The 25,394-nt window shown below is 54.8% G+C and overlaps 2 protein-coding genes across 2 annotated transcripts; one reads left to right on the forward strand and one right to left on the reverse strand.

The window, feature by feature from the left end:
• The first annotated feature begins 2,135 nt into the window (after nt 1-2,135).
• On the forward strand, nt 2,136-6,587 carry RPL19 (ribosomal protein L19). Its single transcript, XM_058560842.1, has 6 exons — nt 2,136-2,236; nt 3,061-3,167; nt 4,620-4,742; nt 5,395-5,515; nt 5,907-6,017; nt 6,376-6,587. Exons 2-6 carry the CDS (start codon nt 3,062-3,064, stop codon nt 6,497-6,499), a joined length of 585 nt encoding a protein of 194 aa, XP_058416825.1. The 5' UTR covers nt 2,136-2,236; nt 3,061; the 3' UTR covers nt 6,500-6,587.
• A 4,971-nt stretch (nt 6,588-11,558) lies between these two features.
• Nucleotides 11,559-24,663, reverse strand: STAC2 (SH3 and cysteine rich domain 2). The gene is made up of 12 exons (XM_058560843.1): nt 24,490-24,663; nt 24,183-24,300; nt 17,441-17,747; nt 16,970-17,067; nt 16,704-16,794; nt 15,548-15,660; nt 15,394-15,457; nt 15,239-15,300; nt 14,673-14,770; nt 14,236-14,287; nt 13,738-13,875; nt 11,559-13,160 (listed from the first exon to the last, which is right to left on the reverse strand). Exons 2-12 carry the CDS (start codon nt 24,270-24,272, stop codon nt 13,056-13,058), a joined length of 1,218 nt encoding a protein of 405 aa, XP_058416826.1. The 5' UTR covers nt 24,273-24,300; nt 24,490-24,663; the 3' UTR covers nt 11,559-13,055.
• Between the last annotated feature and the right edge of the window lie 731 nt (nt 24,664-25,394).

Genomic DNA, 25,394 nt, shown 5'->3' on the forward strand with positions numbered 1-25,394 from the left:
CCGGTCCCGGTGATCCTGGGACCCGGCTTTAACTCCTTTCTCCCCAGTGTGGGTCCAGGCCGCCTTGAACCAAACAGGAAGGCCCCTCCGCCTCCAACATGGTGGTGCGGGCCAGGCTGAGGCTGAGGCTGGGGTGGGGAGGGTGTCCAAAGGGAGTCCCAACAGAGACAGCACCAAGAAATCCCAGGGACCCGGGAGTCCTTCTGTCCTAGCCGCTGGACACCCCCAGGCCCTTCCAAAAGGCTAGGAGTGGGGCTGGGTGAGGTCTCTGTTCCTTGGAAGAGAGAGGAAAGAGGAGGAAGAAATGCAGAGCTGAGGACAGACTGGTTACAATCAGATCTAATGACCTTTGTCCTAGAATTGCTCCCCATTTATCCTTGATTTGGGGACAAATATCCAAGGCCTGGACCCCATACACCATGATCTCTGGAGAGAAAAGGAGTAGGGGATTCTGGCAAGAGACCTCGGTGCCAATTTGGCAAATGGTCTTTCTGGTCATGTGGCCCTGGACAAATCACTACACCTCTCCTGTGAAATCGGGTTGCAGGTTCTGTGGTGTCTTTGTCACCTGAGATTATTAGGAGGATGAGGGAGAATGAAATTAAATGATGGATTGCTGGGGTGTTTGGAGATGCTGTAAGGTGCTGTGCAGGGGTCAGTCAAGACAGGACCTCTTACCTCCCGGCTCTACCTCTTTCCCTGCTTCACAGAGAGAAGTAGAATGGAGAAGTTGACCAGGTTCAGTGACCCTAAAATAAGGCCAGCCTGGTGTGTTCAGCTGGAAGAGAGACTGTGGAATACACTGACTCCTCCTCCTCACCCTGGGTTCTGCAACAAGTAGATGGCCAGCCTAACTGATCATATCACTTTGAGGGAGAGTGAGGATGAAGCACATTAGCATTGTTCCCTGAACAGATCCAACCCTGAGCGGGGTTCCCATCTGCCCCTTGGACACAAGAGAACCTGGCATGACAGAGAAGGCATGGGTTTTGCGGTCAGAAAGATTTGGATTTTCAATTTCTGCTACCTCACTCACCTATAAAATGAGAATGACCCTAATTGTGTTGTTGTGCTGAAGTGGCATAAATTTTGCTTCCCTTCCTCTCTTTTTGACCTTCTCAGCTCTATTTAACAGCCAGGAAAGTTCACATGATAGACATGGGATGATCTGCTGGAGCCAAGCAAGGAGTTGAAGCCAGAACTCAGATCTGGGTTTCTTGGACCCCAGAATATTCTCCTTGGGTTTTTGCATTGCGTGCTCCAGAGCAGGAAGAAAGAATGATGAGTGGTCCCATTATTCGAATTTATTTATTTCTTCTTTTAACTTTCACAACTATTCATTCACTCAACCAATACACTATTTTTCAAGTGCTTACTATGGGCAAAGCTCCCTGTGAGCCAAAAAGACTGGTTCCCGCCATCGAGGAGCTTGTCCTAATGCATTCCTTAGCAAGTTGCATACATTAACTCACGTGATTTTCACAACTGGACGACGGAATTAGGATTAGGTACACTTTACAGAGGAGGAAACTGAGGCACTAATTAAGCATCATAGTGGTGCAAAAAACATGTCTTCAGTGATCTGTTCTGCACTCCAGAGACTCCCAATCTACTGGGAGAGTGAATAAAAGGTTGCTTTTGTCTGATACCTGCCCTCATTATACTCTCTTGCTTCATTCACTCATTTTTTTCCCGCTAATAAAACTTTCCTTCTAAGCATCCAGGACGCCAGCTTGAAGTAGGCCACTCTAGCAAGACCTCCTCATCTCGCCTGCGCAATCCACCCTGACTTCCGGCTGCCACCACCCACGTGATCGGGTACCCTTACTACGCGTGCCTAGTAGGAAGTTGGACTATACCACTTTGTCTTACCGAAGGGGTATATTTTCTATGTTTTTAAGTTTAAAGCCTATTCTCGATATTAGGCTTCTATTATCCCGGGTCTTTACAGAGGATATAAGTAAGTTTGGGGTGGTGGAAGATGAAAGGACCAAAGGGGAATACGGGCGAAAGCGGAGTGGGGGATGGGCTCTCCCCCTCACAGATAATGGGAGGAGCTTGGCGAGACGGAGTTCTTTCCTTTTGGAGCTGCGGCGGCAGCCATGAGGTGAGGGCATGCGGGTCTCCGATCTTGTTTGATCCGGGCTGCCGGAGGACAGCCGGGCTCGGTGCCGCGTCTCCGGGTGGGAGAGATGAGGTGGTGGCAGCGCTAACGCGACCGGTGTCGGAGCTTGGGGTAGGCCGGAGCACACCAGGCCCCGGCCTCGAGAGGGTGGGGGTGGGGAGCGTCCCGAGAACTCCGGGCGGGGGGAAGGCGGGCCCCGCGCGGGCCGGGGGCGATCCTCGCGGGCAGAGGAGAGGCAGCGGCCGGGCCTAGGCGGTGGCCCCTTTACTTGCTGGGCTCACCTGGATCCGAAGCGATCTCTGCTTCCGTGTGACGTAGGACAGGCCTCCCACTGCCGAGAGTGAGGCGACCCCTAGCACTTTGACGCCTTCCACCCCGGAGACCGCTCATAAGGAGATTCTGAGGCTAGCCGAACGTAGTTTATTACTGTGATAAGACAAGGAAAATGAGCCTAGGTAGCAAATGAGTAGACTAGACTAGCAAATCAGGCCCACTGGCCTCGGATTCTTCGTGTTAAACACTTGTTTTTAGAGCTGGATACCAGAAAAGGCCTAAGCCCCCAGTTCATCCCGATTTTATGCGTTAGCCTCATTTTCCAGAGGAGAAAACTGAGGCACAGAGAGGTTAAGGCATAGCTGGGATTTTGTTTTCGTCCCAGGGTGGGCAGTTGCCCCCTACAGGAACGCACAGCCCAAGGCTTTAACAAAGATCTTGATATAGGAAAGATTCTCAATGTGAGGATGTGGTGCTGGTGGCAAAAGTCTTAGTGAGGGGAGACGTGTTTGCCGTTAATATCAAGTGCATATTCACATCCACTTTCCAATGTGTTATGTTTCGCAACTTGAGAAGACTTTGGAGGGCAGGTCTTGTTGGGGATGCTCATTCTTGCCCAGGAATGACTTCCAGGGCCTGATGGTGTTTTTTGTTTATCACAGTATGCTCAGGCTTCAGAAGAGACTTGCCTCCAGCGTCCTCCGCTGTGGCAAAAAGAAGGTCTGGTTGGACCCCAATGAGACCAATGAAATCGCCAATGCCAACTCCCGTGAGTTCTTAGGATCTGTGTTCCTTCTTTACCCTACCCCTTCCTCATCATGAGATGAAAGATGACACAATTGTGTTGACTCTTCAACGTAGGAAGGCTCATAGTCTGGGGGTCTTGTACAGTGGAGGAGTCACAGAAGTTGAGAGGTGCCAGATGTTCTCTTCCTGTCGTTTGCCAGAATGACAGGATGGAAATTAATGGAACCTCTTGATGTTATATTAATTGTTAGAGTGGATATTCTGTTTTATAGCTATGTGAAAGATTTATGAAGAGACAGTACAGGGACTGGGGTATAGAGATGACCAAGGAAATGAAGTGGTGAATTTGAAAGACTTGGGACCTCAGACTTGAGTAGAGGCCTGTTGGCATATAATTATTCAAGGCAGTTAAACAGATGTCAGTCCTGCAGATAGCATCAATGTACCCACATTACTTCCATATGATATTGTTACAGAAAAAAAGTACTCAGTGACGTGTTAAAGATGGTAAGACAGGCTTTATTCAGGACCATTACGATAGGTACAAGGACCACTGCAATGGGATTTTACAGTGAGAAGTGGGGCTCAAATCCAAATATAGCAAGGGCAAGTAGGAGTTTATAGCCAAGGAGCATGGTGTGGGGGTCAGTAGATGGAAAATTCCTAAAAAGAAACCTGACCTATCAGGTTTCTTGCTGATGACAGGCCAGGGTGATCAAACATGACCAGGGGAATGGTGGGTGATGACAAACCTGATCTGACATCAAGGGTAGGGGGTTCTGCTTAAAGTGACTTAGCAGGGTTCTTACTAAAACTAGAATTTACAAGAAAGTGCACAGATGGGCCTAGCAGAAGGTTTGGGAGATTGACGAAAGTTTGGTCAGGCAAAGAATCTTTTTCAGTATCACAGAAGTTCTTGACCTGTTTGGGTTTGAGGCATTGTAATGTGCTCAAAAATCCTAATCTTTGTGATGTGTCAGTGTAGGTTCATCAGTTGTAACAAATGTACCACAGTAGTGGGGCATGTTGATAATGAAGGAAGTTTTGCATGTGTTGGGGCAGGAGATATATGGGAAATCTCTGTACCTTCCTCTTAATATTGCTGTGAACCTAAAACTGCTCTATGAAAATAAAATCTTGAAAAAATCTAAAAAAAAAAAAAATCCTAATCTTGTTATAGGCCTGTAGCTAATAGGTGAGAAAGATAGAATCTGAAGGACTAGGCTGCATCTGTACACTATTTTAATCACAGATCTCCAAATATATATATTTATAGTATGCTATAAAACATCTAAAAGGGTAGAAATGTTTACAAAAAAATAAATATAAGTTTCAGTATATCCACCACTTTTGAGGCCACTGGGCCAGGGATGTGAGCAATGTCTCTGGCCTGTCCTGTTTGGACTCTGGGTTGTGACTAGCGTTCTTGGGGCTAGGCCCCAGCTGACTGACCACGTGCATTATGGTTTCCCAGGTCAGCAGATCCGGAAGCTGATCAAAGATGGCCTGATCATCCGGAAGCCTGTGACTGTCCATTCCCGGGCTCGATGCCGGAAAAATACCTTGGCCCGCAGGAAGGGCAGGCATATGGGCATAGGTAAGTGTTTTCTTCCCCTTTCTCTAAGACTTAAGAAATAATAGATGTTTAAGTCTAGACTGAGATAATATTCAAGATCTTTTTCTTCCCATTCTGTCTCATCTTGAGCCCTTTTCTTACTCTGTAGGTATTTGATGTGTTTTCTCTCTGAATAAATCAGAAAGTTGACACTAGAGTTGGAGTAGAAGGTCTCAGTAGAAAGAGGTCCCATTTATTGAGCACCTACAGTATGCCAAGGATTCTGCTGGCAACTTGGGAATATGTTGTTCAGTAAATCCTAAAACCACTGTCTAGGGTCAGGATAATTTCGGGAGATGAAGGTCACACCACCTTTAAAGCCCTTTCCAGCTTACCATACTGCGTAGGTACATACCCTGTCACCTCCACATTCTGTGTGGACTGAATGGGGGATAATTGCCTTGTTTGTGCTTCCTTAAAAATTGAGTAAATGAAAGATATTAAGTACTTGGGATCATCATGTGTAAAATGGAAATAATGTTTCTTAAAATGAGATAAAGCATTTGGCACATGACTCAGTGACTTATAAAGTGTTTTAGAAATTGATGGCTATCATTGTGACCAGTCAACTGGCTCTAGTAACTGACTTGAGTCCTGGATGCACTTCAGTGGGCCTAACTCATCTTCCCCACAGGTAAGCGAAAGGGTACTGCCAATGCTCGAATGCCTGAGAAGGTAACCTGGATGAGGAGGATGAGAATTCTGCGCAGGCTGCTTAGAAGATACCGTGAATCTAAGAAGATTGACCGGCACATGTAAGCACACCCTTCTGGGCTCCTCAAGACCCATTTGTCGCTTTGATGACTTGTGCTTTGCACAGACACAAGCTCTGTCTCATTGGCCTTGGGGAGGGAGCCGTGTATCTTAGGCCTTTCTAAGAAAGTTCTTCCAGTCTCTCCTGTTTTTTATCCCCCATACACCCTCAGGATAGGCTAAGAATTGAATTTATCTGCTAGGCGAGTTCTTCGGTCTAGAAACTGCACAAAAAGTCTTGGTTTGGGGGAAAGTAGTCCCTGCAGCAATAGGAGAGAGGAAAGGAGCCCTACTCGCTTAGGGACCTTGTAGAGGAGCACATCACAGGCCAACCTCTGATCCCAACCTCTGATCCCATTGCTGAACAGAACCTCTGCTCCTCGTACCCTTCAGGTATCACAGCCTGTATCTGAAAGTGAAGGGTAACGTGTTCAAAAACAAGCGGATTCTCATGGAACACATCCACAAGCTGAAGGCAGACAAGGCTCGCAAGAAGCTTCTGGCGTAAGTTTTTTCAGGAATTGGCCTCTGTGTCATGGAGGCAGGTTCTTTGACCTTTATTTTAAGGGTTCTTCTGAGACATGTAAAATGTGCTAATTCCTAATCTTGACTTGCATGCAGTCTGTCCAGAATTCAGCTGTTGTGTTAGAGGTATATGCTTCTCTGTCTGGTACACACCCACGCACCACCTCCCGTCACTGTTGGGGTAGAAACTGGGTTAGTTGTAGGAGCTCTTGGTGGCCCCAGCAACTCATTCCTCCAGCTGTCTAGGCTCAAAGGGAGAGGTCTGGGCCTGTGCTTCTCTCTGCCCAGCAGCTCATCTATTCTCAAACTGACTCGTCTTTTCTCTTCCATTACTCAGTGACCAGGCTGAGGCCCGCAGGTCTAAGACCAAGGAAGCACGCAAGCGCCGTGAAGAGCGGCTCCAGGCCAAGAAGGAGGAAATCATCAAGACTCTATCCAAGGAGGAAGAGACCAAGAAATAAAGCTTCCCCTCTCTTGTCTGTATATAGTGGCCTCGGCAATGCCATAGATCAATCATTCAATAAAATCAAACGAGCCTTTATCTGCCTACCTATCTGCTTCTTCCAAAGTTTCTGGCTGCTTGATGGGTCTTCACTATTTAAAGGGCCAGAACTGACCACACTCTGCGGACTGGGATGCAGGCCCTCTCCTGGGTCCCTGTTTCATTTCTCCCTTGGCTCCTGGCCTCTGGTGAGGCTCATGCCCCCTCTATCCATGGGAGAGAAGTTTTTTACCTTGTTTTAGTGGAGTATGGGGCCTATTTTGAAGAGAGGGAGGGAAGGGCTTATACCCAAGCCTCTAAAATACTGTGCTTCAAAACTGCCCTTGTACAGCAGAGCATGAGTGGTACCTCAGAAGTGGTCTCATATGTTGGTTGGGAACCAATGGTTGTGACAAGTTGTCACTTTGTTTAAAAAGCGACAGAAAATAGTATGTTTACACTTCTCAACTGCACTGACTTCCAAGGTTGAATAGACTGCTCTAGAATTCCGAGACAGCGGGGGTCGCAACTACTACCAACCAGTCCAGAAGCTATGACACCTGGACTTCAACTGCTGATTACTAACTGAAGTGTCTTTTTTTTTCTTTTTTTTTTTTTTTTCTGTGAGGAAGATCAGCCCTGAGCTAACATCAGATGCCAATCCTCTTTTTTGCTGAGGAAGATTGGTCCTGGGCTAACATCTGTGCCCATCTTCCTCTATATGGGACGCTGCCAAAGCATGGCTTGACAAGCAGTGCGTGGGTGCGCGCCGGGGATCCCAACCTGCAAACCCCAGGCTGCCGAAGTGGAGTGTGAGCACTTAAGTGCTGCGCCACCAGGCCGGCCCTGAGCTGTCTTGAAACAGCTTTATTGTGGTGTAACTGAAGCTGTTTTGAGCACCCCAATTTCTAAACCTTTTTTATTTTCTGTCCTATCAGAGGTTTTGGGGGCTTATACCCATCATGTAGGGCACAAAGGAAAAGGCTTTTCTCAGCAGACATTGGAATAAAGGCACGTAACATACAAAACCCTGTCATAGCCAGTGTGAGTTGCTTAGTGAATTCCTATCCCTTTTTACAAATGGGAAGTAGGTTTTATTTTGCCACTTGACTAGTAGTAACAACCACCAATAAATTTGTCACTAAAGTATCTGTTCTGTGAGCCAAGTACTGTTGGGCACTTTGCATTGACATATTGATTCTGTAGTCTTCACGACATTGTAAAGTAGGGTTATTACCTTCTCCATTTTGCAGATGAGAAAACGGGTGAAGTGACGAGTTGGGTTCACATGACCTGAACTAATGTTGAGCGTTGGGGGTGGGAAAATGGATTCAAGATGTTTAGGAAGTAAACTAGTCAGGACTTTGTAGACATTGATTGTGGGGGCTGAGGAAAAGGTGTGGCTTGGTCCTTAGGCCTTGAGCTTGGGAGGACTGGGCAGGAGATGCCTTTGGTGATCAGGAGAAGGAACCTAGAAGAGCTGAGTTTTGGATGTACTGAGTGGATGGCGGTTTGAGATATCCAGGTGGAAGGGGTTGTCAGCTAGCTTAATACAAGAGGGTGAGGGGTCTCGGTTGGGGAGGAAACTTGGACAGAAGGGGCCGCTGCCTTTAGTGCTGGGCTTGGGTAGCACTGGCGTGCCCGTCCTGGTTACCTGCCTGCCCTCCACTCCTCTCCTGAGGAACTCTTGTTTTGGGGTGAGCAATGCGTAGGCCAATTGGGGGCCTTTAGGGAATGTGCTAGGCAGATGTTCCCATGTGCACCCGCCTGGGAAAGGCAAGGCTAAAGTGGTCTTGGGGGCAGCAGACCCCTCTCTGGCTAGGCCTCTAGTGTCCTCGTCCAGTTCTAGACAGGGTCGAGGAGAGGGGTAGCCCAAGGCAGGGAAGCCCGGACTCATGGAGAAACGCCCAGAGGGGCTCCACCAGCACCCGTGTGCACCAGAGCCTGGGGTAAGAGGACACTGACTGGGGGTCCCTGCTGCCACTGCAGCAGGCTGTGTGCACTTTATCCTTTAGCTCCTGCTCCAATCCTTTGTCGTCCCAAGTGGAGATTCTGTGGCCTAGAAGGGGAAGGGCCTTGGCCAAGCTCCCAGCTTGGAGCATGGGACACCTCCTTCCCAGATCTGGACCAGAGGAGGAAGGGCATCGAAAGCCACCCACCTCCAGCCCCTCTCGGCAGTAGAGGGACGACAGGAAGGAGAATAAGGTAACCCGAGCATGGCACCCTCAACCAGGGTCCTGAGCCTGCAGCGCAGAAACCAGTTTCCACCCTGGACCAGGAGATGGTGCTGTTCTCTCACAGGTCACTGCAGGTGTAGGAAACCGCCTCACTTTTTTTTTTTTTTTTTTTTTTTTGGAGTAAGGAGGGAAAGGGTATGGGGTTGTAGGGCCCTATCTCTTGGGAAGCCTTGGGCTTAGTCACTTCTTTCTAAAGCTCACCCCAGGCCTGGAGGTTACCTCTTTCCACCATGGGCCTCCAACTCCTTCCCAGGGCAGTGCTTGTGAGGCCCCTTTAGCAGGCAGATCCCCTAAAGTAACTGCTGGATCTCCTCCGGGTCCTGGAGCCTTATGAAATTCTGATTAAAAGATGTGTCCATTTTTTCAAGAGCATTCAACTGGTCCCATCATGTAATGCTGCATACCCTTTAAAGAGGTTCATGGCCCCCAGGTAAAGAATCCCTGAGCAAGTCCAACTCTTCATTTTCTGGAGGAGGAAACCGAGGCCAGGAGGGACCAATGACTCCCCAGAATCCCAGCGTTGCATGACCACTAGCACCCGCCTTTGATTTCTCCATACGTGGGAGGGTGTGACTCAGTGGGCTGCAGTGGAGGTACTGAGCTCAGCTACTGCTGCGAGGCTGTGAGCTGGAGAGGGCTACAGGGTCCTTGGCCTCCTTCCCAGTGCTCTCTCTGAGGCTGAGAGAGGGACCGCCTAGGCTGGCTCAGACAAAGCACAGGGAGGGCTGTGGCTGGAAGTACACCTCATGCCCCCAGCTTGCCCCAAGCACTGGGAGGAGGGGGTTAAGGATGGAGGGTGAAGAAGGCTGAAGGGGCCAAAGAGAGTGGCACTAGCAAGATAGGTGGGGTTGCACAGAGGGATCACTCTGCTGTGTCTTCCCCTCCCTCCCCCGGCGTCCATCTCTCTGCCCTTTTAGGCCTCCTGTCACTGGCTCCCAGACTCCTCCTCTTTTTGCATGTCCCCTAAGCCTGGGTGACTTTTACCCTCACACAGTACATGACAGGTTAAGCTCAGGCGGAGGTGGGGCAGATAGAGGGCACATGTGGGTCAGACAACAGAGCCAAATGGTGGGTTGGCACCACCAGTGGCTTCCTGGGCATCCTCTGCCCCAGGCCAGTGGTGTTGCTGGCCCAGCCGTCCCCAGAGTGGGCACAGAGGAGGACAGAGGCTACAGTGGGGGCACCAGCTGTTCCCAGCCCCCAGGCTGTGAGCATGCTGTCAGTGGTTCAGCCACCAGAAAAAGCTGCTGTGCTCAGCAGTGCGGCAAATGGGCTGGGGAGGAGGCGGAGGTCCAGGCCAGCTGGTGGCAGACACAAGTGGAGTCTATAGAAAGCTTGGCTGCAAGGCTCTCACTGTCTCCAACGGGGTGGGGTCTTGATCCCTGGAGACCCCACGCAGCATCTCAGGGTGTTTCTGTTTCCATCTTGTTGGTTTAAGGCACTAGGGACCCAGGGTAGGGTGGGGAAAGAGCTAAACTGGGAGCCAAGAGACATGATTTCTGAGACTGGCTGGACCACTAATTTGCTGGGTGACTGTGGGCAGATTATTAGCTCACTCTGGGCCTCAGTTTCCCCATGTATAAAAGGGGCAAGGTTGGCCTGGATAATCTGTATGACCTTGGGTAAGCCACCTAACATCTCTGCCTCAGTTTCTTCATCTGTGAAAAGCGGATAGCACCACTTTCCTCACTGGGTCATTGAGAGGATTAAACCAATTCAGTTCCTGGCATGGTTCCTGGGGCACAGTAGGTGCCTATTTATGCAAGTTCCCCTCTCTTTAAACCTTTGGACTGGGTTTGTGATGGCTTTTTTCACTCCCACCATCGGGGCCCTAGGAAGGGGAGAGGCATCCTCCTCCTGCTCCCCGCCCCCCTGCCCCCCAAGCTCTAGGGCCTTCCCTGGGTGAAGGAGCTCGAAGAAAGCTCAGGGTCTGGTCCCACCTGGCCTACTTTGCTTCCGGGGTGGGAGGCTGGAAGCCGGAACCGGACGGTTGCGTATCAGGAGGGTCAGGCCTGGCCCCCTCGCCCCCTCTGCATGCAGGCAGCACCGGCGGTACCCTGGCACCCCCGCAGCCCGCCTCTCCCTCCCTCCGCGCTCCCTTCTGCCTATAAATAGCTCAGGACGTGGCTGCTGTGGCGGTGACGCGGCCGGGCGGGCGAGGGGAAGAGGCTGCTCTGCCGGCAGGTGGGCGGCAGGCACCGCGGCGGGAGGGGTGCTGCCGCCGGCCCCCTTCGTGCCAGGCTCCTGATGATGGGCGTGATTGAGTCATCTCAGGGCCCCACTGTCCGCGACTGTCCCCGCCGCCAGCGTTTCTGCCTCGGGCTTGGGGGGCTGCGGGGGCGAGGCTGATCTCGGGTGGGTACTGAGCCCCCCCAGTCCCGAGCACGGCTGGTTGGGCGGAAGGGTCCTAACGTGTGTGTGGTCCCGAGGTGGTGCCCGCCCCCTGCGCGACTCAGATGGGTGTCGGCCCAGAAAGTGACCGCAGTCCCACCCTCTCCCCCTCGTGCGGCCCCCAAACCTCTTCCCACCCTCCTTCCTCAGGTCCTTTCCACGTCATTCTCCCGTTCGGCTCTCCCCAGCCTTTCTCTCCAACACCTCCCAAATCCCCCTGGTCTCAGGCTGCTTGGATGGAAGTGAGTGAGGAGGCTTGGGGACCACTGCAATGTGAGCCCCACACCCCTCCTCTCAGAGATCAACAGATTCTTCCGCCTCAAGCTTGTCCCCTCTCAGTACCTTCAGCCCCCACCAGACTCCTCGCCCCTTTCCTTCCTCTACCCCAAGCAGATACACAGAGCAGAGAGGTTGGGACAAGAAACATTTAATTAGGGGTCTGGGGGCTGGGCAGTGCTCCAGCAGACCCGTCATGCAGCCTCATGTACAGTGGGCATTGGGCCCGCCCCTGGGACATTGCTGGGGGGGCCTCATGGCAGCAAACAGGGCAGTGTGGCTTGAGCCCCCCCTCTGCCGGGGGAGAAGTGGGGCAGGGGCCAGTGGGGAGGAGGATGTGTCCCTCCCCTTGCATGGGAAGGTGTGACTGTGCCCAGGATGGGGGGTGGCATTGGCTGGCATGATCAAGGGCACAAGAGGAGGCTCTGAGCTTGGGGGAAGAGGGAGGTTGGCACCAGAGAAAAGCAACCTGCAAGGGAGGGGGGTCCTCTTTATGTGCACCCACCCCACCCCCAGGGTGTCTACCCCCTTCCTTTCCTGGTGGCCAAACAGGATGTTCCACCTTTGTCTGTCTCCCACTCCCTCTTCCTCCCAGGGCTCTGTGTCCAAGATAAGGGAGCAGGTACAGCCAGAAAATGGATCCCCGAAACAGCAGCCCTGTCCCCCACAGAGCCTGGTGAGAGGGGTGAGGAAGGGCCATTGTGAGGTCAGTCCTGAGGGTGGGCTCCTGGGGGAGCCTGGGAGGCCTGGACAGGAACTGAGAAGCACAGTCTCCCCTGGCTGGTGGTCCTGTCATTGGGGGCTTTTAGAGTCCTGACAGGGAAATGGGGGTTGTTTTGAACCAAGCATGAGTCAGTTTTTTGTTCTCAGACAGGTGTCTGTGTTCGCGCTGTTCTTGGGTGTCCTTTTCCAGTGGACAAGGGTAAGGTGAGGCTGCTCTGGGGTGACTGTTCTACCTGAGGGGACAGTCTGATTTGCCACACCCTCCCCAGACCTCAGCCCTTCCCCCCTCTGTCCGCCCAGGTTTCAAGTAATGGGAGAGATTCCTGCAGAACTTTCCTGAGAATTGATGGAGTGACAGAGGTGGTGAGACCAAGAGGTGGACTCAGGACCCTCCTGCAGCCCTGAGACCCCTCCCAGCCCAGGGCAGAAGGGCTGAGGGACCCAGGAAGGACCTTCCCAAGGCCGCACTTCCAAAGAAGCAGCCGCATGGTCACACACATAGACCTAAGCAGAGGGGAGGTGTCAGGCATGCAAAGGTGGTGTGGGCACGGAAAGGCTCTCTGGAAGAAGCAGCAGGGAAGTTCCCTAGGAACACCCCCCAGGGCTGGACTCAGCATGGCAATGGGACTGGGGGTGCCTGGCACTGGGTGGACCTACCTGGAACTTCCCCACTCTCCCTCACTTTCTCCTCCTCCTCCACCCCCAAGTCCCAGAGGAGCAACCCCCTCAGGGCACCCCACCCAAGAAATAAAACCTTCCTCACAGCAGAAGGCTCCCAAGCCATGGTGAGTGGCCCCTAGGAGAGAGGCGGAGGGAGGAAAAATGTAGGCAGATGCCTTCTCCCCCTCCGGGGCCAGACGCGAGGGCCAGGCATGGGCAGGGGTGGCATCTGGGTCCTCTTGCCTCCTCTCAGATCTCAGTCAGGGCATAGGCTGGCACCAGGCCCCGCTTCTTGCCGCTGCTGACGCGGATGAAGCCGTCAGCATCCTTGCTCCTTCCCATGCCCACACAGATCTGAGGGAGAAAGACATGGAGCTGAGGCCTGGCACGGCCCGCAGCCCTGGCCCCAAGTCCTGCTGATGGTTCCCAGGGGGCCCACCCCAGGGGATGATGGGACCAGCATTAGATGTGGATGGAGCCCTCAGCTGGGGTGATAGGAGCAGATCAGGGCACAGCAGCAAGACCAGGACATCAGCAGATACTTAGCAGCACTTTGAGGCTGACCTTTGGGATCAGCTGGTCTTGCCCGGCCCCACTCCCATTTCACAGAGCAGGTACAGAGGGAAAAGGACTTGCCCGAGTTTACACAACAAGCCAGAGGCAGAGCCAGCATTCGAACTCAAGCCTCTAGACTCCTAATCTAGACTCCTCCCCTCCAAGCTGCCGCTAGCCCCCTGCCTATGTTGGCCGCCAGCCCCAGGTCCCCAGCAGGGGATGACAGGAGGGTCCTGCAGTCGCACCGCTTCTAATCTGCCTTCCCTCCTGCTGCCAGGCTGCAAGCATCCTCCTCCAGGGCACTCGCCCAGCCAGTGCCCCTGCTGCCTCTCTCCCATGCCCACCTCTCCAGCCAGGGCAGGGCCCAGGCACTCACCTGATTCTCCTTGAGGCTCATGTAGCCCTGTTCCTTGTTCCCGGAGAATGGTTGGCAGCAGCGCCAAACATTCTCGCCTGGCCTCACCCGCTGCACAAAATTGGCTGGGAAGAAGCCGACCCGGTCACCAGTCTTGCCCTGGGGACGAGGTCGGCAATGAGCACCAGTGCCACCCCCACCCCCACCGCTTTCTCTAGACCCAGTGCCCACTCAGAGCCAATGCCATCGTCCTCCAGACCCTGGGCTCTCTTTGTTCAAGCCCCCGGTCAGATGGCTTCTGGCCTGGGAAGGGCATGAGGTGGGCAAAGGGACAAGGTTGAGGCAGGGAGGGTCAAACTGAGAGCAAGGCCCAAGGGTTGGTCTTAGGCTTGGCCAAGCCACTGGCTGGAGAAGGGGAGATCTTTGGGGCCTGTAGAGAAGGTGGGGCAGTACCCCTTGAGAGGGGGGTCTGCTGAGGTGCCTACCAGGGTCCCTCTGCTCCCCACCCTGTCAAGTCACCTTCCACCAGTCCTCGTTAGAGTCATCCACCAGCATGATCCGGTCTCCAGGCCTAGGAGGAGAGAGCTGGGGTAGCACGTGGGCCAGGAGGGACCTGCCCTCTCTGCGTCACAGCAGTCCTGGGCCCCCAGACCTCCTGCATGCCCCCCTCAGCTGAGGGAGGAGTCTTGATGCCCTCAGATGATACTGTGTGACCACAGGTATGGTAGACTCTCTCCAGCACAGAGCCCGGGCAGGGGGCAGGAGACATGACATCAGCACCTATCACTCTTGGACTCTGGGCTCCGGCTTCTCTCTGGGCTCAGCAGCCTCAAGCACGCGAGGAGAAGGTTCCTGAAGTTCCCCCTCACACTCATGTTCCGAGCTCTGGGAGCACAGAGTCCTGAGGTTGGAGCCAGGCAGCTTCCCAGGGGGGCTGGGCCACAAAGAGGACTTACTGTAGAGCCAGGTCATTGTTTTCCTGGGGCAGAAACTTGTAGAGCGCGACGTAAGAGTACATGGGCCCCACATCTTTCCGCAGGGGGGGTTTGGGGGGCTGTGGAAAAGCTCTGGGTCAGTGATGGGAGGGCGACATCCTCCTCATTCCACTACTATCCACTTGCCCTGACCTTGCCTACTGTGGGGGGCTAGGAGGTGGGACACAGTGCTCCGGGGTCAGTGACAGGGAGAGGTCAGACTCTCCTACCTGCTGTGCTCACACACCCCTGGGGGCACCGGACCAGAGATGCAGAAGGGGGATACTCCTTTGCCTGCTGTACCCTAGAACTGCCCACCCTTGAGGGAGCAGGAGTGGGCAAAATAGGCATTAGGTCAGTGGTGGGAGGGGACTTCCCCCCCATGCCTACTCCCCCTGGCATTGCCTGTCCCCGTAGACTGAGGATAAATGATGGGGTGGTGATACCTCCACTCACCATGCTCTCACCCACTTATGGACCAGGGACAAGGAGAAGCGACATCCCCTTCCCACCTGGCCTGCAGGGACTCAGTGCCAGCATCATCTCACCTGCTGTCCAGGGCTCTTCTCCTCTGCTCCTGACCCTTCGCTCTCGGCCGGGGCTGTGAACACTAGAGATGCCAGGGTGGGGCCAGGGTGTGAGGCAGCAGGGAGCTGCTTGCATTGTGCTCCATTCCTGCCCTTTGGTCCCCACCCCCACTCACCACTGTCACCAGGGCCCTCTTCTGAGCTGCGGATGCTGCCTTCCCCATCCTCGGTCAGCTCACTCTGGGGACAGAGGGGGGGGACGGCTCAGCACCTGGACCCTCACCCTCAGAGACCCCTGCCCCCAAGGCTCTCCTTTGGTGCCCACCATACCAGGCTCCGCGTGGGGGACTCAGAGGTGCTGCTGAAGCTGGAGCGGTTCATCAGTGCCAAGGAGGTGCCATAGCGCAGGGTCTCGTAGACGGGGTCTACCTTCCCGCTGGCCCCTGCCGAGGAGCCATCCTCAAGGCCGGGCAGCCAGCTGCCAGCCTTGCTCTGCCCTGAAGCCCCACATCTCTGGCCCTGGCTCCCTCCACCCCCCCGGCTCCCCAGCTCAGCATGACCTAGGCTGAACTCCCCACCTCCCCCACCTGCCTCTCTGAAGTCTTCCTCTTCCCAGTGAGAGCTCCACGTCCTCCCATGGTGCCCATGCAGAAACCTGGAGCAGCCTTGACCCTTTGCTCTCCTCACTGTCCATATTCACTCCATCACCTAGTCCTACCTCCCAAACATTTCTAGAATCTGCCCACTTCTCTCCATCTCCACTGCTACCAGCCTGGTCCAAGTGACCAAACTCTCTCTTGGCAACTGTCCCGGCCTCGCAACTGGTCTCCCTGCTTCCGCACCAGCCCCTCCAATCCACAGAGCAGCCAGAATACTCTTGTAAACACACAAAAGGTGCCCTTAGAATAAAGTCAAAAGAACAATCCTAAAATGGGCCCCAAGGCTCTGCCCCTGTGGTCTCGTTACACCCTCTCGCTCTCACCCCCTCGGCCCCAGCCACATCGTCCTTTCTTTGACTCTGTGCCCCTTCCTGCCTCAGGCCACCCTCTGCCCACACCAGTCTTCCCCAGATCCTTGGGGGAGTAACTCCCCATCCTTCGTGTCTCTGAATGAGGACAGTGCCTGCTTTATCCTCTCTTTATTTCCTATCCTTCTCGCTTCAGGCATTCATCCAAATGGTGACTAAGTGATGTTTGTGTGATTATCCATTTCTAGATGGATAACTCCCTGCCTAGACCATGAACTCCACCTTCTTCAATGCTGTGTCCTCGTGTCTAGCACCGTGCCTGGCACTTAGTAGGTGTTCAGTATAAAGTGTCTGTTGAAGGATTAATGAATGGATGAACCCGACATTTGGGACAAGAGCATCCAGGTAGCAGTCAGTGCCAAGAACTGGCAGTGCCATGTGACTCTGGTGCCCATCTGAGGAATGCGTGGGTTTCTCATGGCACCACAGTGGGATCAGGGGCAACCGGGGGACACTCACCCGTGGGTGGGGACTGTCTGCTTGTGACACAGGCTGGTGGCGGCTCATGCACCAGGAGCGGGGAGCTGAAGTTTCGGCGGAAGGAGGAGGACTGTGGCAAGAGGGGGCAGAGAGAGGGCACGGGGATGTCACAGCCCACCGAGAGCTTGCCTTGCCCAAGGCTAAGGACCAGCCCACAGCAGGAACCAGCCTTGAGGGGCACTCATTCCCCCACATGCCAGTCCTGGGAGCACTCAGCCAGCCGTCTCCACATGGTCCCCACTCACCGTCTTGCCTGGGCATTGCTGGTGGGAGATCTCCTCGGAGCACCAGAGGTGGACGCTGCCTTTGCATGTCTTACACCGCAAGCCCTGCTTGGAGTTTCCTGGGAAGAATTTGGGTTCGGCAAGAGGGGTTGGTCAAGAGGGGATACACTCATGAGCAAGGAGCAGAGGAGGCAGGTTAGGGCATGGGGATAGGGCAGGGGGCTGGGCATCCTCATGCCAACCTTGGAGCCCAGCGCCTACCCCTCATACAGTCAGGGTGTGAACTGGCACTGAAGCCTGAGTTGTTAGTAAACACAGCAACACTAGGCACCCACCCAGCCAAGGGTGCTCATTTGTCCACCCAGGGTGAGGGGCACAGTTAGGATTGGGGGCCCTGAATAGCCAGAGCCCACTGTCAGGCAGTTCCCTGGGCCCACCCCCCACACCCACATTGGCCCCTCCCCTTGCCACCTCAGGGTCTCAGGCACCTACCCACAATGAGCTGGTGGCACAGCTCACAGGGGCTGGCTCGCTTGAAGACGTGTTCCTGGAAGCTGTGCAGCCTCACTGGTTTGAGTGGCACCAGCGGGCGTGGGATTGGGCAGGGGGAGGGGGCTGGGGTGGATAGGTCCCTGTCTGTGGGTGCCGATGGTGGGGAAGGGGGGGGCAGCGGGGTTGGGGGCGTCAGCAGCACCTCGGTGGGGCACTTGAGCTCAGAGCCCGAGCGGAGGAGGAAGTTCTCCACACTCTTACTTCGCAGGATGGTCTTGAGGGAAAAGGAGCGCTTGAACCGCTGGAGCTGAGAGAGGAAGAGGGCCTGTGAGTAGAAGCCGAGAGGGGGCTGGCTCCCCTCCAGGACATCTCCTCGGTCAGCGGCAGCCTGAAGGCTGAGGGCCAGAGGTGAGATGTAGTACTAAGAGAGAGGCTGCCAAGTTCCAGAAGGTAGGTCACAATTCCAGATGTCTATGGAGCCAGGCAGGTAACCTCCATGAGTAAAGGAGTTCTGGCTGGGTAGGCATATAATTAGGAGTGGTGGGGACTGTGGCAAACTGGACATCCAGGGAGCAGCTGCTGGTTTCCTCTAGCCAATGGAGGCTAGCCCATATGGCCAGCCCACTGTTGCCAGGTTTTCCAATTTTTCAAAAGAAATCTAGACTTTTATATGAAATTGGATAGAAACAAATTCAAGAGATTTTATTTCCCTTTTTCTTTGCAGAAATGGTATATTATTTTTCCTATGCCTTGATTTTTCACTTAACAGTAAATCTTGGAAATCATTCTATACCAATACATAAAGAGTTTCATCATTCTTTTTTATGGCTATACTGATTTCATTGTATAGCTGTACCATTTACTCGAGTTAAAAAAAATAATACTCTGGGGGCCAAACAAAACACACCAGGTCCCCAGTTTTCCACCTGTGTTCTTTTTTTTTTTTTTTTTTGGTGAGGAAGATTAGCCCTGAGCTAACATCCAATGCCAGTCCTCCTCTTGTTTGCTGAGGAAGACTGGCCCTGGGCTAACATCCGTGCCCATCTTCTTCTACTTTATATGGGACGCTGCCACAGCATGGCGACAAGCGGTGCATCAGTGCATGCCGGGGATCCAAACCTGCGAACTCTGGGCCGCCAAAGCAGAGCGCACGCACTTAACCGCTATGCCACTGGGCCGGCCCCTCCACCTGTGTTCTTGAACAGGCTGGGAATGGGGGAGTGGTCATCCTGGACCCTCAGGATGGGTCCATTGGAGGGCTGATTTTCCCTCCAAAACACCTCCCCAGCCCATCCCATACAATCACCTCCACAGCCCTGCCCTTGTTCAGGACCCAGCACCCTCAGTTTGGTTCAGGGCCACAGACCTTTGCTTCTGCCTCGAACATCCCCACATGCTCTCCATACAGCTGCCGGGGAGGTGATCCTTGATTCTACTAAAAACCTTTCATAGCTCCTCAGGACCCAGCCACGGCCCTTGCCCCAGCCATGAGACTCTGCAACTTGGCCAAACCTGCCCTTCCAACTCATGCCTTCGGCCTGCAGCCCAGACATGACGACTTGAACTCGTCCGTGTTGTGTGCCTCTGAGCTTTTGATGTAATTGTCCTCTTCTCTGCCTCATCCAATTAATACCCTCTTTATCCTTCAGGGTTTCCAATGCCTCGTCCTCCTTCAGGAGCTGTCTCTGCAGGAATTCCACTTAGAGGAACCACTCCGTCCTCTGGGGCCCGCTATACCCAGTACCTACTTCCATTTTAGCTCCAATCAGTTTATGTTGCCATTTACTTCTCACTCCCTTCGAGTCTGTGAGCCCCTTGAGGGCAGAGACAGTTGCTTCAAATCTCCACACAGGGCCTCAACACATAACAGGCGCTCAGTCAATGTTTGTTGAATAAATGATGAGCAAGGGCTGGAATCCTAAAGGGATCCCAAGTTCTTGGGTGCAGGTGGATTTTGCAGTGAGGCCAGAGTTATTTCCACTGCTCATCCGAATGTACCCTTCTTGAGTCTGCCCAGAGTAAAGTCTGGAAACCTCTCTACCCAGATCCTTGCCCCACTCCCCTCCTGTTGAGATCTCCCTTACCCCTGCCCACTCCTTTCCACCAGCAATAGAAAAAGGGAGCCAGAGGCCTGGCTTCAGGCAGGGAGACTTGGCCAGGGTCCCCAGCTGGCACACTGGGAAGCCTGTGTGCCATGGCTGCCAGCCTGGCAACTGTGCCAAGGGGATGAAAATATTGGCCCCTCCAGCCCTGGGGAGGCCAGTAGGCGGAAAGACAGAGTGGGAAACAGAGATGGAAGTGAAATTGGGAACAAGGCAGGCCCCAGTGTGCCAGCTGAGAGGCCAGAGCCCTGGGGTGTCTGGCATGCTGAATTGCCCAGCTCCTTCCAAATCTAGCTTCCTGGGTAGCACTGTGGGCTGCTTTGTGTGTCTGTGAGAAACAAGGCCCCAGGTCCCAGGCCCCAGATGCCTGGGTGTTGGGGCAGAGGTGGAGGGCCAGAGGCACAATTAATTAGAACACAAATGTGTTCTGTGGGCTGATTGTGGCTCTGGGGGCTCTGATAGGCTCAGAGGAGCAGATGAACCACCTACCGTTCTGCCCAGGGGCTGTGGGCACAGAGCACATGAGTTCTCTGGGAGGATGCGCTGGGGGTAGGGGGCAAAACTAAGCCTGCTGCCTAAAGGCAAGTCACTTCACGTCCTCCCTCTGAGCCTCTGTTTCCCCATATCCAAGAGGAATGAGTCAGGACTAGATGTTCTCTAAGCAATACAAGGTTCTGGTCCAAAAAGCAAAACCATAAACTTATAGATATAATGAGGGGCTGTCATTGTCAGAGCACTGGAATTGAGTTGGCACTTTATATGGGGCATCTCATTAATCCTGGCACTACCCTCCGAGGTGGTGACAATTATTGCCTCACTTGTCAGAGGAGGGACTGAGGCTCATGGGTTAAATCACTTACTCATCAGGAGTCCTCAGCTGGTAAGTGGCAGAACCAGGACTCAAACCAGTGGCTCTGGCTGTTGAGCCCAAGTGACCAGAAGCATCCTGCTGCTCTGGGCCCTGCCTTGGCCTTCGCTTCTGCCCCTCAGTTGTGCCATGGGCTTGTCCACCAGGTCAATCAGGAAGTTTAGGGTTAGAAGGAACTTGAAAGCCTGGCCACCTAGAGCAATCCCTGCCCGCCCTCTCACCTTGCACTGCCCTGGCCACATCCCCTCTGAATGGTTGTCTGACTCTATTGGTCACCTCTTGCGAAGGAAGCACACCCTCTCTTGGGACAGTCATTCCATCTTTGGGCAGCTGCAGTCACTGGAAAGTGCTTCCCTATATAGAGCTGAAACCTGCCTCCCTGCAATCTTTGCCTATCGGCTCTTTTTCCTCTCTTGGCTCCAGAATGGGTTACTCCCTCTTCTACACATCAGTCCTTTAAATATTTGAAGACATCAATCATGTTCCCCCCCTCCCAAGGCCATTATTTCCATAGTAATCCTCAGAATGAGATTTCAAGCCTCCCTACTCTCCAGCCTGTGCCGTTTCCTGGTCCCGCCCGGCCTCAGTGCCAAGAGCCACCTCTGCAGGCTACCAGAGGCCTCTGGAACAGAATGTTCCCCAGCACCAGGGCAGCCCCGACTCTGCCCACCAACTTCCTGGCTCAGCGTGGGCCCCAGATCCCAGGAGAGCAGAGAAGCAGGAAGGAACAACATGCCACCTGGGGTGGCTGGCAGATGTCAAGGGCTGTGGCTGGAGGGCAGGATGGGGGCACCTCTGCCAAATGGCTTGAAGCCTGCCCCCTCCAACATCTGGCTTAGCTACCCAAACCTCATTTTGGCTCAGCCTAGCCAGGTATTCCCACTCCTGGAATTCCTAGTTCCCAGAGAGGATCTTTCCCCATATCCCCACCAGCCATTTGTTGGTGCCCTCACTGTCCCAGGACTCATTTCCTAGCATGAGGAGAAGTTGCCATGTACCCTGGCAGGCTGGCCCAGCTGGATCCTATTCACTTTCAATGCACCAGGAGCTTGTCTGGCTTAGAGCCTGGACCACCAGGCCTGTTCTTCTGAATCCCCTCCCAGAGGCATGACCTGGCCTGCCTGCCTCCCCCCATCTCTCCTGGACAGTCCCTTCTTTGCTCAGTTCCCCACAGCATCTCCTCACTTCCCACCAGCTCCGGAAAGGGCACTAGGCAGCAGGTGGTGGGTGGTGGCAGACCTGGCACAAGCTCAGATGGCAGAGCTGGCAGGGCAGGGTCTTCCCAAGGATGGCACCAAAGCAGGTGGTGGCAGGCCCTATGTGGTAGGATGGGATGGGGACGCAGAGAAGGCGATGTCGACACTAGCAGGGTCGCTGAGTAGCTTGGTTATAGGCGTGAGCCCTAACCTTAAGGTGGGCAGGAGGCTGGACATGGGCAGGCAAGAAATGCGCACGGGGCCCCAAACGCTGATGAATAAGCCTAGAATATTGGCTTCATTGCCTGATGGGCACCAGCCCCCTCTGTTGTACCTGCCTCAAACTGAGCTGGGTGGGCAGCAACCAACCCACTTCCTTCCCTCTCCCTCACCCCTACAGTCTGGAGACAGAGACTTCTTTGGGAACAGGTTGAGGTGGGGGCATGAAAGGAGGCTGGCAAGGGCCCTGAATTCTCTCTCTCCCCTCCTCTGCCATCCCGAGTACCACCCTCCCAGACCCCAGGTCGGCCTGTATTGTTATTACTGAGTCCTTCACAAGGCTGGGGGGAGGGCGGCAAAGGGGCAGGGCTCCAACTGGCCTGGCACAGAGGGGCCAGGTCAGGTGTGCATCCCCCTCCTCCCCTGCTCCTTGGATCTCCAGGGCTCAGACCCAGAGGTAATGGCACTGCAGGGCCCTTGGGCTGGGGGGAGAGAGGTACAGAACTGCCAGGCTCTGACCGCGCCCTCCCCACGCAGCTGAGCTTGCAGCCTGCTGATTGCTAAGGCAGCACTGCCCAGCTCCTGCCTGCTTTCAGAGAGCTCTTAAGGAGGGGGCAGAGAGGTCAGGCCTTGGCGTGGGAAGCAGAGCAGGGCCTGGGATGCCCCCAAGCCTCTGGGAAGCAAGCAGGGGGATTGTGTATGTCTGTCTAGGGCAACTAGAGAGCAACTGAGAAGGTTAGGGGCATTGGAAATTAGGATGGGGCTCAGCTCTTGGGACCCTCTGCTTGAAAGAAGCTGTCACGACTGCCAAGCAATAACCTCCCATCCCAACAACTCTTTCCCAGTAGAGACTTGGCTCTCTGAGGGGGAGTTGACTCTGTTGTCTGAGACCCCAGGGGCTCGTTCTCTGAAGGGGCCAGGAGAAGGTCAAGTGCGGATCTGGAGACCTGTACATGGAGACCCGCTGGGTCCCTCTGGTTTAGGGATGGGGAGGTAGCTGGAGTGTCTCAGCCAGACCCCACCCTGGTCCTACTTATCTCCCCATTGATGACCTTGACCTTGAATTAACCTCATATCTTGGGGGATGGTCAAGACAGAATGAGGAGGAAGATGGACATGGAAAGAGCTGTAGATGAGCAAGTGATACCAGGGGGAGCCAAAGACCCCACCCATTTCTGGTTTTCCCTGTCCCCCTCCTCATCTGGAGGACAGGAGCAGAGTGAGAACAAAACTCCTGGTGGAAGGGACAGGGAATGAGGTCTCAGCCTGAAGTCTGGGGAGGGGACAGGGAGCACCCTTGACACAGCCGCTTCTCTCCTCATCCCCAGCCCGCTCAGGTTGCTCCCGCAGAACTTCTTGCGGGTCAGTAGCGAAAACCTGGAACTTGGGGAGGGAGCGGACAGATTAGAGATGGGGGGAGGCGTTGAATGTGAGCGGCGTTCTCCCCCCACCCCCTTCAGCGCCAGGAGTCTGGGCTCTGCCTGACTTCACTGGGGAATAATTTATTCATTGTGACTCCCGCAGGAGTAACAATCATACATAATTAGGGTTAATTATGACATTCGTTAATTATGATGACTTCTCTTTTTGCTTCAACCCCCCCCCCCGTCCCGCTCCCGGGGTGGGGGGTGGGGCTGCCTATCTCTGCTCTAGAGCCGCAACAGTCCCCCGGTCCCCGCCCGCGATGGGCCGCGCTGCCGCAGCCCCCAGCGCGGACTCGGAGCTGCGTACCCCTGGGCCGCGGCCTCACGTCCCCGAGCATAGCCCGGTTGGGAGCGGGGAAACGCAGGACTGCGGCGGGTCAGAGAGAGACGTCCAGAGAGACTCCGATAAACACATAGAGACGCCGAGAGAACCCGGGAGAGACGCACAGAGAGAGACACCAAGACAGAGACAAACAGGTTGTAGAGACATTTTCAGAGAGACACAGGCAAAGGGAGAGGGACAGACTGAGCTACAGACAGAGACCTGGCGGACACGGGAGGGGTGCGCCTCGCACGCACACACAGCGCGTACACCGTCCCAAACCCGCTACACACCGCTACACACTCCCTCCGCCTTCGCTGCGCCGATTCCCTCCAACAAAGACCAGTTCCCACCTCCCTGGAGGGTCACGGTAGCGCGTCCGCTCATCACGCGCGCAAGGGCGTGTCGTGCTTGTGTGATGGGGGCTCCTTGTGGCCCCTCGTCGCGAACCCACTCCCCCCAAGTGGCCACGCGGAGCCTTAGGGATCACAGGGGCCCCGCTACCGTGACCCAGGGCACCTGAGCCCACAGTGGCGACCGCGTCTGGAAGAGGGCGCGGGGGCCAGGGGCGCACCGGGCAAGGGGCCCAGGCCTTGTGACTCCCGAGTTACCTTGGTTTCCTGGAGGGCAGAGCCGGTCCCCGGGGGTGTGTGGGTGGCCGCGTCATCCGGTTCGTTCTCCTTCTCGCTCATTTCGGTCATGGTTGGGGTAGAAGGGGCGAGAGGGTGCCTAGGCCCGACGGCAGGCCCGATGGGGGCAGGTTGCGGGTGGTGGGCGTCTCTCTGGGACCTTGAAGCCCTTCTCCAGAGATTGCCCCCCAATGAACCCTAGTTGAAACCCGCCCTGGCGAAGCCACCCCCGACTCCTGGGCCCGGGTGGAGAAAGTTCCGGGGTTGGCCGGTGAGAGGAGGCAATTACACGGAGCCGCGGGAGCCGGACGAACGCGGGAGTGAGGACCGAGGGTGTGCAGAGGATGCTGCTCAGAGCGAGGGGAGGAGGGAAGTGGGGACGCAGGGATGAGCCGAGGGAGGGAGCGACGGAGCTGTCCGTGTCCGGCCGGCTCCGCGGTCCTCTGCGCCCGCCCCCCATCCCCCTGCCCCTCCCCCCGCCGGGCCCAACCCGGCACCCGCGGGCCCTCCGCCCAGTTCTCGCCTCCCAACTTTGATTTAGGAGGTCGCCTGGTCCCTCCCCCTTGCCTCCGCTGCTCCCCCACGGCGCCGCTATGCAAATCAGGTTCTCAGTTATTGGCTGCTGCCGTGGCCAGGAGGGCGAGCTGGGCGGAGCCTGTGGGGGCTCGACAAGATGGGGAGGGGCTTGGAGGGTAAAGAAGTGGAGGGGACAGTTTTACACGGAAAAACCTCGGAAGAGGGGGAGTGGGGGGCGTGACAAGGTTGAAGGAACGCTCCGGAGATCGTATTTGAGTGTGGATGGGGTCGGGGGAAATAGAAATAGGTTGGATCTGCAGAAGGATAGCTGAGAATGAAATCAAAGTTAGGACTTCCTGAAAGCGAAGTGGAGGAAGAATGGGGACACTTGTGCCCCGTTAACTGGATGTCTCTCTGCCCTGGAGAGGCTCTCTCCAGATATACACACCCCTGGACTATGAGGTAGGGGTTTCCTTAAGGAGAGAAAGGACAACTTATCATGTGTCAAAGACCAGGCCTGACAAACCCTACTTTGTGGACGGAAAGTGGGACAACTGTATTCCTTTCCAGTCTTGGTGTCTGGACTTCAGCAGAGAAAGAGCCTCAATCCCCACACCTGAAGTCCCCAAACCACCTCAAGACATGCCTCCCCCCTAAAGATCCTACCACAAATGGAGT

This window comes from Diceros bicornis, chromosome 18 (genome assembly GCF_020826845.1).
Source record: "Diceros bicornis minor isolate mBicDic1 chromosome 18, mDicBic1.mat.cur, whole genome shotgun sequence".
Taxonomy (NCBI): domain Eukaryota; kingdom Metazoa; phylum Chordata; class Mammalia; order Perissodactyla; family Rhinocerotidae; genus Diceros; species Diceros bicornis.